At 38.5% G+C, this 13,390-nt stretch overlaps 1 protein-coding gene across 2 annotated transcripts; it reads right to left on the bottom strand.

Annotated features, from left to right (window-relative positions):
* Positions 1 to 3,531: 3,531 nt before the first annotated feature.
* Positions 3,532 to 11,849, bottom strand: LOC117552956 (vacuolar protein sorting-associated protein 26B-like). 2 transcript variants are annotated; one of them, XM_034226679.1, is made up of 7 exons: positions 11,509 to 11,849; positions 9,567 to 9,723; positions 8,513 to 8,677; positions 8,242 to 8,417; positions 8,003 to 8,145; positions 6,554 to 6,716; positions 3,532 to 5,632 (listed from the first exon to the last, which is right to left on the bottom strand). In XM_034226679.1, the coding sequence occupies exons 1-6, from the start codon at positions 11,729 to 11,731 to the stop codon at positions 6,582 to 6,584; spliced, it is 999 nt and encodes a 332-aa protein (XP_034082570.1). In that variant the 5' UTR covers positions 11,732 to 11,849; the 3' UTR covers positions 3,532 to 5,632; positions 6,554 to 6,581. The 2 variants fall into 2 exon arrangements, with proteins under 2 accessions (XP_034082570.1, XP_034082569.1); XM_034226678.1 differs by having other exon boundaries at positions 3,532 to 6,716; positions 11,509 to 11,846.
* Positions 11,850 to 13,390: the final 1,541 nt, after the last annotated feature.

Genomic DNA, 13,390 nt, shown 5'->3' with positions numbered 1-13,390 from the left:
TGAATCTCTCTCTCTCTCTCTCTCTCTGGAGCATAGGAGCAGCTATCTCTGTGCTGCTTTCAAGGGCTGTCGGAAACATCACTGTCGAGCAACTGAGTAATATAGCACAGTTTGCTATTATATTTCAGTTGACAAGCGGTTCGTGTATATTGTAGGAATCACGGTAAGAGCATCACTGTCAAGTAAAGTAAGTCTTTGGCCATTTCCTTTAAAATGTTAATGAAATTGAATATGTTGAAATTCCACATTAGAATATGCTAATTGTATCTGAATGACAGTATGTTGTCTGAGGTGGTCTGTTTTCATTTGAAGGCAAGTTTATTTATATAGCACTTTTCAACACGAGGCAATTCAAAGTGCTTTACAAAAAATGAAAGACATTAAGAAAATGCCATTTAAAATCAGTCATTAAAAAGAAAAGCTAATGAAATAAACATTAAAAGAAAAAATACATGGATAAAAGTTACAGTGCAGTCTATATGAATAGTTCAATTAAAAGCAACGACACAAAGAAAAGTCTTCAGCCTGGATTTAAAAGTAGTCAGAGTTGCAGCGGACCTGCAGGTTTCTGGGAGTTTGTTCCAGATATTTGGAGCATAATAACTGAACGCTGCTTCTCCATGTTTAGTTCTGACTCTGGGGACAGAAAGCTGACCAGTCCCTGAAGACCTGAGAGATCTGGATGGTTCATAATTTAGCAGGAGGTCAGAAATGTATTTTGGGCCTAAACCATTCAGTGCTTTATAAACCAGCAGCAGTATTTTGAAATCTATTCTTTGACACACAGGAAGCCAGTGTAAAGACTTCAGAACAGGAGTGATGTGATCCACTTTCTTAGTGTTAGTGAGGACTCGAGCAGCGGCGTTCTGAATCAGCTGCAGCTTCCTAATAGATGTTTTAGTGAGACCTGTGAAGACACCATTACAGTAGTCGAGTCTACTGAAGATAAAAGCATGGACAAGTTTTTCCAAATCCTGCTGTGACATTAGTCTTTTAATCCTAGATGTATTCTTTAGGTGATAGTAGGCTGATTTAGTAACAGTTTTAATGTGACTGTTGAAACTCAGGTCAGAGTCCATGACTACACCTAGATTTATGGCTTTATCTGTTGTTTTGAACATTGCAGACTGAAGCTCAGCGCTAACTTTTATACGTTCTGCCTTGGCTCCAAAAACCATTACCTCAGTTTTCCTTTGTTTAATTGGAGAAAGTTCTGACACATCCAGTCATTGATTTGTTCAATGCACTTACTCAGTGTTTGAATTGGAGCATAATCTCCTGGGGAAATTGTTACGTAAATTTGTGTGTCATCTGCATAGCTATGGTAACTTATTTTGTTGTTCTTCATTATCTGAGCCAGTGGTAGCATGTAGACTTTAAAGAGAAGAGGCCCCAAGATGGAGCCTTGAGGAACCCCACATGTCATATTTGTCAACTCAGATGTGTATTTACCTATAGAAACAAAGTTGTTGCTGTCCTTTAAGTAGGATTCAAACCAATTTAGAACTGTTTCCGAAAGTCCCACCCAGTTTTCCAGTCAGGTCTAATAATATGTTGTGGTCAACAGTGTCAAACGCAGCACTGAGATCTAATAATACTAACACTGAAGTTCTGCCACTGTCTGTGTTTAAGTGGATGTCATTAAGACCTTTACAAGAGCAGTCTCAGTGCTGTGGTTTGGACGAAAGCCTGACTGGAACACATCGAAACAGTTATTTAAATGCAAGAAATTACTCAACTGTTGAAAAACAACTTTTTCAATGATTTTACCTAGAAATGGGAGGTTTGATATGGGCCTGTAATTGTTCATTACTGAAGCATCTAGATTATTATTTTTTAAGAGCGGTTTAATGACTGCAGTTTTCAGGGCCTGTGGAAAAATACCTGAGTGAAGACATTTGTTTACTATATGAAGTAGATCTGAGGCCATGCAAAGAAAAACATCTTTGACAAATCCTGTTGGAATAATATCAAGGCAGCAGGAGGAGGACTTCAGAAGTTGTATAATGTCCTCTAGGTTTTTATCATTAATCTGATGGAATTGTGTCATGATGTCTGAATTGATGTTAAGTGGAGATAGGGACAACACATTTGCTGTACCTGATGCAGAGGCACTGACTGCTTGTCTGATTTTCTGAATTTTGTCAGTGAAGGAGGCAAAATCATTGCACGCCCTGGTGGATAGAAATTCAGAGGCTACTGACACTGGGGTGTTAGTCAGTCTGTCGACGGTAGCAAACAAGGCACGTGCGTTGTTTTTGGTAATAATGTCAGAGAAGAACGATTGTCGTGCGTTTTTCAATTCCAAATTATAAAGGCCAAGTCTCTCTTTATAGATTTCAAAGTGAACCTGGAGATTTGTTTTTCGCCACCTGCGTTCAGCTTTTCGACATTCTCTTTTTTCTGTTTTCACGGTCATGGCCTTTCTCCATGGAGATATTTTCTTGCCAGACACTTCCTTTACCTTAGTTGGAGCAATGGCATCTATAACATTTTTAATTTTTGAATTAAAATGATCTACTAGCTCATTTACTGAGATGTTAGCAGGGGCAAGTGTGGAAGAAAAATTCTGAGTAAACATTTCCCTAGTATTTTCAGTTAAATATCGCTTTGTGGTTACCTCTTTTTGAACATTTTTGTGAACAGAAATAGAGCTCTCAAAGAAAACACAGGAATGGTCAGAGAGTGCAACATCAGTCACCACAACCATAGAGATATTCAAAGTCATTTTAATACATTTTTAAATATATTTTAATGCATTCTTTTGTGAAATACAGCCGACAAGAGATGGTTATTTTTTGTATGTATTATTCATTATTTTTGCTCTATTTATTATTATCATTATTTCTTTCTTTATTGTTTGACATCATGTACTATCACTAACATAGTTTACAGTTGCATTTGTTATTGAACTTGTTATTATCTAAGAGTTATAGTTATCTAAGAGACCATGCATAACTGATATACGTACATTAACATTTTCAAACAATTTCAAGTATGTCTGTGGATCATTCGAATTCTGTAAAATAATTCTAGCTACTGTACAATTCCTGCAAGTGCTTGCCAAACTAGCCATCTCCGCTGGAGCAGAGCAGCAGACACTTGTCTTTAAGGATTATGTTGCTCATAATGCGAGAACACAACGATTATCCAGACTTCTTTTGGTATTGTTAAATATTGATGACAAGTCCTGCATTTTTCTCCCCTATATTGAGCCCCAGCAGATCGCACTGCTCTAAGGCACGTTGCCATTACATCTGCTCTTTTTCAGCAGACAAGCAAAGAAGTAGAGCTACTTTACTCTGCTGTGTGAGCAAATTTGGACAGGTGTTACAACTTGTCCAGCTGCTTTCCATACTCCATTAAATATAATTCAACTAACATCTAGAACTGTGCTTCCATCTGCTGAGCATTTTGAATCGGTCTGTCCTTTCTCCTGCCACTATGCCATAACTCTAACCACCAATGTGAGGAATTTCAGAGGGAGCTCATGACAGATGTGTCACTAGATAATAGAACCGTCACTCTGCATTCATCCAGGAACATTTCTTTATTAACAAGCACTATTTTACAGATAAGACATTGTTGCTAAATATCGAGAAGGCACATTCATCATAGATCATGTCACGATGTCATCTCTGTGGAATCTATTCAGCTGCTAGCTAACTGCCTGTTTAACAGAGGGATGAGTCATTGAAAAGATTGAACTGTCTGCACACTGCTAAAAGAAATAGCTGGGACTCAGGAGCAACACTGCTGCCCAATGACTTTACCTCTTCTCATTGAACACATTGTAATTGCTGGTTATCACTTAGTACACATGTCTAAAAAACACTTTTAGACCCTTTAATTATGGCAGGTTAACAATAGGCTTTACTTAAACTAATTATTACCTTTTTCCCCACATAATCTAGTTCATAAAGAAAATTGATCCAAACCTGCCCTCTAGTGAGCACATCTGTTCCACACAGGCAGACTAACACTTGGGTTACACACTGCCACCATCAATATGACATTTACTGAGGACAATCACCATGCATTTAATGACCGATTCTGTATTGTAAAAAAACACATAATTCCAAGAAATTGGACCGAATTTGAGAAGTCAGGGGGACTTCTCAAATTCGGTCCAATTTCGGTCCAATTTCTTGGATGGAAGCCATCAAAAAGCTCTTCAGCTTATAAAAATCCCAACTCTTTCAAGTGCAACAACTATGTTTGACGATATTGCATGTCTACATTTGTGTGGGCTTAAGGAACAATATGTTAAAGCATAACCACAGCCTCGAGGTCATGTTAGTGAGAGAGTCAGTTCAGGTCTCAGTTTGAATGTATTCATGTTGTCTGTACAATACATGTGTTTATCAGGAATAGCAGAAAATATCATAAACACAGAGAAGATGCCTTTTTCAGTTACTCCCTTTTTAATTTAAAGTAAAACAGGAATATAAAATCATCAAATCAACATTTATAGACAGGGAGATAATATATGACAAGGAAAAAAAACAAAGAATAAAATTGCATTTACATTGTGCATTTATACTTTACATTTTATAAATCTTTGCTATTTATATCTGGGTCTACTCTCTATTACAAACTGGGTTAGTTTAGCTACTGTGTCACTGTACCAGTACGGCAACAATTAAAATCACACACCAAACACGTTTTGTTTTTCTGAATTGTAATCAACAGATTTCAGTGAAGTGCTATTGTATGACTGCAGGTAACAGCCAGAATGAAGCATGAAGAGTCAGGCGGGGAAACAATGCAGAATGTATTCAGTATGGGAGAAAGACAGTGGATCTTTATTGTTAGTATAGGGATTTACCTTACATCCCAAAACATGTTGTCAGACAGAAGTTGATGGGATTGTTGCCGTCCTTCTTACGCGAACATCGGACTCATTTGATGGTCCTCTTGTGTGTATTCACCCAAACATCCAATGTACCAACTGTAAGTTCTGCATCGAAAAGAGAGCAGCTGACGCTCAGCAAACAGAAAGCTCCATTTGATTGGTTGACCAGGAATTATGCAATCATCTAAGCTGCTCCAACTTTAAACGTGTGACTCAAGTTTAAAACCTCTGATCCGCTAACAATCAGCTTGAAATCAGGATTGAGTTAAGAAACAAGCAAGGGAACGTTTTGGTTTTTTTTGCTCCGAAATATTATTTAGAATGTATTTTTCTCTCCTCCTCGGCCAGAACATTTTGTTTACCCGAACAGCAGTCTGGAGACGTTTATAAAATAGAGGATTTGGCCAGGTTGCACAGCATGTCACATTTACTACTCACATGTGTGCTCTTTTTAAGAATGAAGACAATCTTTTTAAGAAAAGGTAATTACATTTAAAAGAATAATGTCACAGGGGTTCAATGATTGACTCTCCCAGACTAGAAACAACAAATAAACCTGTGTTATGATAAGTGACTGTAGGAACTAAAGGGATGAGCACAGTTTGAGAGGGGGAAAGGGCGTGCAGCTTTCTAGTAAAGCACCCACACGTGTAGGCAATAGATCCTTAGGCACCCAGCAGCTAACTACGACACAGACACACAGGAGAAAAACCTTCCATATTTGATTTGAAGTGATGTGATTTTCATTTTGCCATAAAGTCCAGTTTCTAAAGAGCACTGAAAGCAGAAAGAAGCAGAATGAGTTCATAGTGCAAATCAGAAAGCAGGCTGCAAACTGTAAGAGGAGATCATAGTGACGGAAGAGAGTCCCACAGCACTAACAAACGCCACGTCTGTGTTCCGCAGCGCCAGACGGCAAGATACATCCAACATTAAAAAGCTGTTGAAAATAAAATGATTTTCTCTTAAAAAATAGATACTCCTTGGAATGTATGAAAATATTTTGAGCATCGTCCTATACAAACACGTGAATGGAATTCATTTAATTTAGAGAATGTTAAAAGTCTTATACCATTATATATACTTGTTTTTCTTTGATCAGGGTCGTTGCTTATTTTCTAGAATGAAAAACTAAAGAAAGGGGATTTTCTCAGCTGAGGACTTGGCAGCAACATAATCAAAGATGAATGCATTCCAGAACGTCCCATTCCTTTGAGGAGAAACGTAGTGGAACGTCTGTTTACCCACTTTAACGAGGTCCACTGTATCGCTCCAGTTTTCTTAGCCTAGCAGAGTGAGAGTTTGAAGGGAGTGGTTGTTCTCAACCTGTAGTCATACATGTCAATTCAAGATATTGATCCAACTGAATTTGCTAATCATATTTTAGTGCATGTAATGGGTGCGTTTGTCTCACTGTACAATATACACCATTACATTTTAATTAAGCACTTTAAAGTCAATTTTGTGCAGTTTCATCTATTCAGTCTTAATAGACTAAACTCCACCAAACCGGTACTTCAAGGTGGTTAAAACAAACAGAATAACTCACAACTGCATTCTGAGTCAGACTGTTTGCTCCCTTGAAACACACAGCTATATTTAAAGCCTCTCTCACACTGCAGCAATCTCAATGCAAACAAATGATATTTACATTCAGAATTTGCTGGAAATTCCTGCCCTGTTTGCTCAGACACTCACTACAGGAGGGTGAGGTGCATGCTGGGCTTTAGCCGTCCTCTTCTTGGCTCTGGGTCGGGGTCTTCTCTGGATGAGAGGAGCCTTCGAAGCGCTGCGAGGCCATGATGGCTTGGTGAGACATACTCTTCCTCACGATGTCGCCCTTCCTCCACAGGGTGATCTCCTGCAAACACACAAACACTCTTTTTACGAGACACGTTTTGTTAATCAGGCATATCAGCTAACCAGAGCAAGAAGCTAACGTTAGGCTATAAAAAAACGACATAACTGTCACATGACTTCACGTGAACACGGCTAAGCTAAAGGCAGCTATTGTTCGGTGTGATGAAGTTTAGTCGTCTAATTTTGACGTTTAGTCAAGCGCCTTTAAGACATGTTAAAGCTTCAGAATGACCAGAATGGGGTATTTACTGACTGATTTGATGTTGTAGAAGAATATGTAAAACATTTTTAAACTTATATTAACCACAAACCTTATTTTAGGGATCTTCAAAAGGGAGATGGAACAAGCCTGGAACTATGGTGTTGATAAATGATCTAGTGATTTACTCGATTCATCGTTTAACCCCATTATCTCAAAGCCCAAAGGGACGTCTTAAAGATCCAAACCCAGATATATTCAGTTACTGCAACAAGACAGCAGCGAGCAGAAGCTGGAACCAGATAGTTTGATTCAATCCAATGAATCCTAGATCTAGTTAGAAGTGTTTATTATGCATCTGGGAGCTGGAAATACATTACAACAACAAATCTTTTAGTCCATAAACATGGAGGATTACAAAAACAGAACTGTCAAAGGTAGCATTGCCAGAACTTACATTTCCCATAATGCAACGCAATATGTCTTTCATTAGAACCTGATTGTATTTATTTTGAATCAAATCCAAGTCCAGTATGGAATAGGGCTGCACCATTTAAAAAAAAGCTGCATGTAACTTTTATTGTGGTCACAATATAGGGAATGGGATTGACCATTTTGTATCATTATTGTCATTATCATAGAAACGTATATAATGATCATGGTTTGTTGTTTTAACAAGATCTGTACCTAACAAGTATTTGTGTTAAGAATACTAATGGCAAGCCGGGATAACTCTGGAACTCCTCAATACTTCCTTCAAACATTATATTTGACCAATATTGGGCTTCCTAAATATTGCACTAAGATATATCTTCAAGCCCAAGCCAAATTCTGTCACATGTTAACTCATTATGGGTTGATTCTGAAACTCCCTCTGGTGCTACAGGTGACGTTACACACCTTCATGTGATATGTGCAAGCTGAAGTTTACATTTGCGTGTGAAGAGAGTGATACAACATGAAATGACAGCATTACCAAGCACAGAATAATACTCTTAATTGATGTACCTGAGCATCAAGAAACATAATGAAGCAGCAGCTTAAGTGAACAGCCAAGCAATCATGAAGCCAGAGTGCAGCATCTGTACCTGCTGTTTGAAGTAGCGTCTCTCCTCCTCATCGATGAGGACCAGGTTGAGGTAGTACCGCACCGAGTACTTCTTGTTGATGTCCCTCATGCTCGGCGTCATCTCATAGCCTGCGAGGAACAGCCTGATGGGGATGGACTCTCCTGCAGCACAGCCAAGCAGAAGCAGGTAACATGTTTAGAAGTGGCCTTCAACAGATCCTCACAACGGCTCATGAAGACAGGACAAAGCTGCTTTACCTCTGACTGGTGCCCCGTCCATGATCTCATACTTTGCTATGGTGTCGTTCTCGTGGTACACGTTAGGACCTGTGCCGGTTGTCTCCCGCTTGATGATGTCAATCTCCATATGTTTGATCTTAATCCTCACCAGCAGAAAGTAAATCTTCCCTACAATCACATCTTTAAGGTGATACCTGCAAGCAAATGGTATGATCCGTCACACTCAATCTTCTGAAGGGAAAAAGTCTGATCTACATTTCAGTAGATTATTTGACATAAAAATACATACTTGGATTTATTGTACTCAAACTCTATGTGTAGACAGTCCTCGATCCCCACTTCCATCTTGATGGAGGAGTTGAGCTCGGGGTATGAGCTGAGTGTGTGCACCACGATTTCCAGCTCTTTGCTGATGTCATTCAGCCTCCGGCTCACTGTGGCCCTCAGGAAGTAACTGGAGAGAAAGAAAGAACGATCACATGACTATGAAACAAGACTGTAACACTGTTGTCACAGAGAGGCCCTGTAAGGCTCCACATTACAACTATGAGTGTTACTAATATTCTCCTCTGACCTGGAGTCCACAAAGAACACATACGTGTGAAACTGTTCCTTTAACATTAGCGTTTTCCATGTTACACGCAAAATGTTCACAAGTATGTCAACACGTCACCATAGAGTGGTGCGAGACGATGTGTTTTGATAGGTCGAACCTGAAGATAGCAAGACAAGAGCTCCCTCCACCAAAAACGATGGGATTTTTCTTTGGACTTTGTAATATTGCAGAACATTTCTGAAATATTTGTCTCCAAATATTAACACCACTTTGACTATTTTTCAAAGATGAATGAAATGATCAGAATTGAAGAGCTATTAACAAACTACATCCCCACCACTAAGGCAGCTCATGATGTCTCATTTAAGAGCCAAAGAAGCTCAAGACATTCACCAGTGGTATGCCTACTGACTGACTGTATTTGATGTTAACAAGTGTAGAGATACCATGATGACAAGTATTCAGTCATTACTGTTATCTGAAGTGTTGAATAAGTAGAACAAAGACATGTTTTTTATAAAGTCACGTAATAGATCGGAATGTTGTGACATTGGGTTATAAATAAAATGGTCTTGACTTACACAAACACTGAAACATGCAATACATACATCTGCCGCTGTGTCCTACATTAATGCATCATGAGATCAGCCGATTGTAAAGATACACTAAAACCAATAGTTGAGGAGAGTTAAGATTCAATGCTATTACTATTAGATGATTCGGTGCATGTTCAACCTACATTTCAACATAATATACAAGGCAAAGGATTTATGCAAACAAAGCTTACCGTAATTTGACGTTCTGACCGGTGTAAGACTCGTAGGGTTTCTCCACATGTGTGAACTCAAAGTCAAACGTCTGTGACTGAGTGAGCTCCCCGGGCCGCGCCAAGTCCTTCACCAGAGACACAAACTCATGGTGGTTCCCTCTGTCGTAGTACAGCTCTGCAGAGGACACAACAGAAGCAGACAGATCCAGAGGAGCAGGTTGAAACATTGTAATAAAGCGTTTGCACTATCTGTAACTCCTCCACCATATTAACTAACTCGCTTTCTAAAAAGGCCAATTTTTATTCTGCCACTTTGCCCTTTATCCCCGAACCAAAGTACTTCTGCTTCTTCTTTATTTCAGACAAATGGTAGTGAACATAAGAGGGAGGGACGCGTGCAGCATTGTTGATAATATCAATACGCAACTGTAATGTAACAAAGTAACACCCTACTGTTGATGTACAATCACACTAAAGCTTATTTACAGTATTTTGCTGTAACACTGTAAATGTCCCTGCTGTGGGACTAATACAGGAGCAGGTGGCCTTTGTTTTGTTAACGGAAAATGAAAATAGAACAGTACGCCCTTTTTAGTTTGTAAACAAGCTGTAGTTGGGCTGAATATCTCTTAATGAAGTGAGCGGCGTTACACAGTGCAACCTTTGTGGAATTAGCCTCTGATTCTAAATGCATATTTCACCGTTTTACTTCAAAACAACCAAAAGTTCCCGGCTGATCTCATTTGTAAAGGAATGCTCTTGATTCTTTGATACATTCCTGAGTAGATGAAGGGTGTTTGAAGTTTTGTTTATCAAATTAAAGTTTTGTAATGTACTTTTGGTAAAAATCAATGACAAAACTTTGTTGTCAGTTAAACAGTCCAAACTGGGACAGGGGACACAAATTACACTTGGCTGGAAACACTGTTTTCAACACATCTATTCTGTAACCATGAGAGGATTACAAAATTGTAGAAATATTAAAGTACTATCATCAAAGTGCAGTGTAAGTATCAAAAGTACTCATAATGCTAACTCATAAGGGAGTGCTTAAGTTTGAGCCCCACTGCAGTCAGCATGTCGTTGTGTCCTGAGACACTTCACCACAAAGTGCTCCTGTGGGGATTGTCCACAGTATTGAATGCATGTAAGTCGCTTTGGATAAAAGCGTCTAACAAATGACATGTAATGTAATAATGCAGCTGAATGGTAGGACACTTGTCAACGTTAGACTTTTGATGTATTATTATGGGGTCATTATTGCTGATGCATTAACATATAAAAGCATGATAATGGTTCAGCTGGTCAATGTGGTTTTACTTACTCAATATATTACTGCGCGGTTCTATTTTGTTACAAATGTTTTTTTTCATATAAACTCGTAAATGTCATAGTAACTCGTAGCTTAAACTGTAAAATTAATGTTTTGAAGTTAACAGTATCTATTTTCATTTGAGGAAAGAAGTATCAAGAACAGTAACTAAATACACTTACTTGGCTACATTTTCACACTGCTGAATCAACTTCAGTTCCAGTTTGTTGTTTTTGGTTTGTAACATCATGCTCAGTGTTTGCTAATAGCAAAATAGCAACTTTTATTCGCAACCTGCGACTAATTGCGTTATGTGTAACCTGCACTCTTATCCAGAAACTAGTTACTACTTCCTATGAAAGTCACAGTTGTAATGTGACAGGACAGGTTTTAGAAACAAGGGTCAAAGGTAAATGAGACAGCTAGCCAATGGCTGTGTCAGCTGATGTTAGCTTGCACCAACATCTGTCACGAGACCTGACACTTCAAACTGACACTTGTGGGCCGCAGTGTGGCGTTCAAGTGCTTCACTCGTGAAATAATTAACGTTACACTTTGGGAGTGTTTGGTTGTGTAGTGAGCGCCTGTAGCTAGCTCTCTAACGTCTCCTCTCGTACTTTGTCTCTCGGCAGGCCCGCAGCCGCTCACCTATCTGGCCGACAAACTCAATCTTGATGCCGTTGTGCTCGAGCCTCTTCCCCGGGTACTTCAGCGTCACGTTGACTTTCCCCGACACCGTTTCCCCATCGTAGAAGAGAAAGTATTTGTCCTTCCTGCCGTCTTCGGTTTTGTGCTCAGCTTTCTTTCTCGTTTCGGCGTCATTCAGAACTATATCGATGTCCGCACTTTGCCCGAAACCAAAGAAGCTCATGGCTGTCACTGTACTCTAATGCAGCACACAGGCTCGTGCTCCTGTGCAAACTGCTCCCAGATTATTGAATATTTCCAGTTACAACAGTGTGAGTGCGCATGCGCGACTGTCACGTGAAGGAAAATCTTCTCGTTTTTAACGTTTTTCATAAACAAAAGTGGCATACTCTTCATTAACACGACGATATATGGTTGTATGTGGCTATTGAAATTAGATAAATTATGTTGTAATCGCTACGTCTGCACTTTTTCGGCGCAGTATCAACAGGCGGAAGAAACTCACTCAGTCTTTATTCCCGGAGTGCTGTCTTTCAGGTACTCTTCACTGTCATGTAGAAAGGGTCGAACCCAAATCATTGTGCGTTCGGATCAATAGTTTTCTCCTTTATAATCAGTAAATGTCCTGCACTCAAAACGTAATCAAGTAAAAGTACAAAAGAGACATTAGATAATACTCAAAGTAATACAAGTAAAAACACTTTACGCAGAATGGTCAATTTCAGAATCATAATGTAGGCCTATTTTATAAATAGATTACAATAAGTGATTTATTAATGTGCTTATCTCTTGTGGCAGATGGTAAATGTCGAGCTAAATTTAACAAGGCTACTTTTTGTACTGTTGGTTAGCTTAATCCATAATCATGTCCTAATTTATTAGATGATTTATATTGTATTGTATAAATTCACATATAAATACAAGAATAAAGGTAAAGACTGGCCCAGAGTTCCCTTTCATGCAAGACAAATAGGTAAGAACAATATACCTTCTCTTATTAAGCCAGAATGAATTCCTTCTTCCTTGTTCTATTTCATAGATGACATCTTGTTTCACAGCGGTTGTATTGTATTTAGTTTGCGTGTGTATGATTGTTTCTAGATTTTAGGTCTTACTTTTATAATGTAAGCCATTCCATGTCGATCACCATGTTGATAGTGTGGTTGACTTTGGAAACACCAGGGACAATGATGGAAATATGTGCCTTGAATTTTTGGCTAAATCCCTAAAAATATGTATATGTGTGGGTTTTTTCATGAATTGTAGAATCGTAGAGAAAAAAAAAACAATAAATAGATCTTAATATTGGTATTAACCTTTACTCTTGATTTTAACTTGTTTACTTTGCATTGACCTTTGTTTTGGATTTTACTCCAAGAAGAAATTTGAGTGTGATGTCAGTGCTGCACCACCAGAGAGCAGAGTTCACTAACAGGAGACAGATCAACCATCTCCACTTAACGTTTCCATCCCTGATTTAGTGTGCAATATTCAGTATTTTAAAGAAAATCTATTCTGACAAAGTACTTTATTTTTTGTTGTTTTAAGGTTTCATTCATACAAGTGTATCTGTGAGAGAATTAAGCAAATCAGTCAGGTTATCAACATGTCATTGTCTCACTGAGAAAGCCTTTAAATCACAAGCTGCCATTAAAGAAACCCCATTCCTTACAAATAACTTTATATTCTAGCAGTTGTACAGTTTTGCATACATAAAAGTGTATCTAATAGTATATTTGTACAAGAAAAAAGCAAAAATCAATGATGTTAACAAAAATGCTTTCACTGAAATAGCGTTAAAATCACAAAGTGCCTTTAACTTGTTAAGCCCTGAGCCTGTTTTTCAGGTCTCAGGCTCGAAAATGACATTCCCAGAACAAAT

Source organism: Gymnodraco acuticeps, unplaced genomic scaffold (assembly GCF_902827175.1).
Source record: "Gymnodraco acuticeps unplaced genomic scaffold, fGymAcu1.1, whole genome shotgun sequence".
Taxonomy (NCBI): domain Eukaryota; kingdom Metazoa; phylum Chordata; class Actinopteri; order Perciformes; family Bathydraconidae; genus Gymnodraco; species Gymnodraco acuticeps.
Note: the sequence above shows the minus strand (reverse complement) of the source record. Positions and strands in the feature narration are given on the sequence as shown.

Bases quoted from the DNA above. Each gene is read 5' to 3' on its own strand.
- LOC117552956 (XM_034226679.1), bottom strand. From the start codon at position 11,731: ATGAGCTTCTTTGGTTTCGGGCAAAGTGCGGACATCGATATAGTTCTG. The intron at 8,146-8,241 runs GTAAAGCAGCTT...GCTGTGCTGCAG, and splicing joins GGACGGGGCACCAGTCAGAG to GAGAGTCCATCCCCATCAGG. The intron at 6,717-8,002 runs GTACAGATGCTG...GTGTGTTTGCAG, and splicing joins GACGCTACTTCAAACAGCAG to GAGATCACCCTGTGGAGGAA.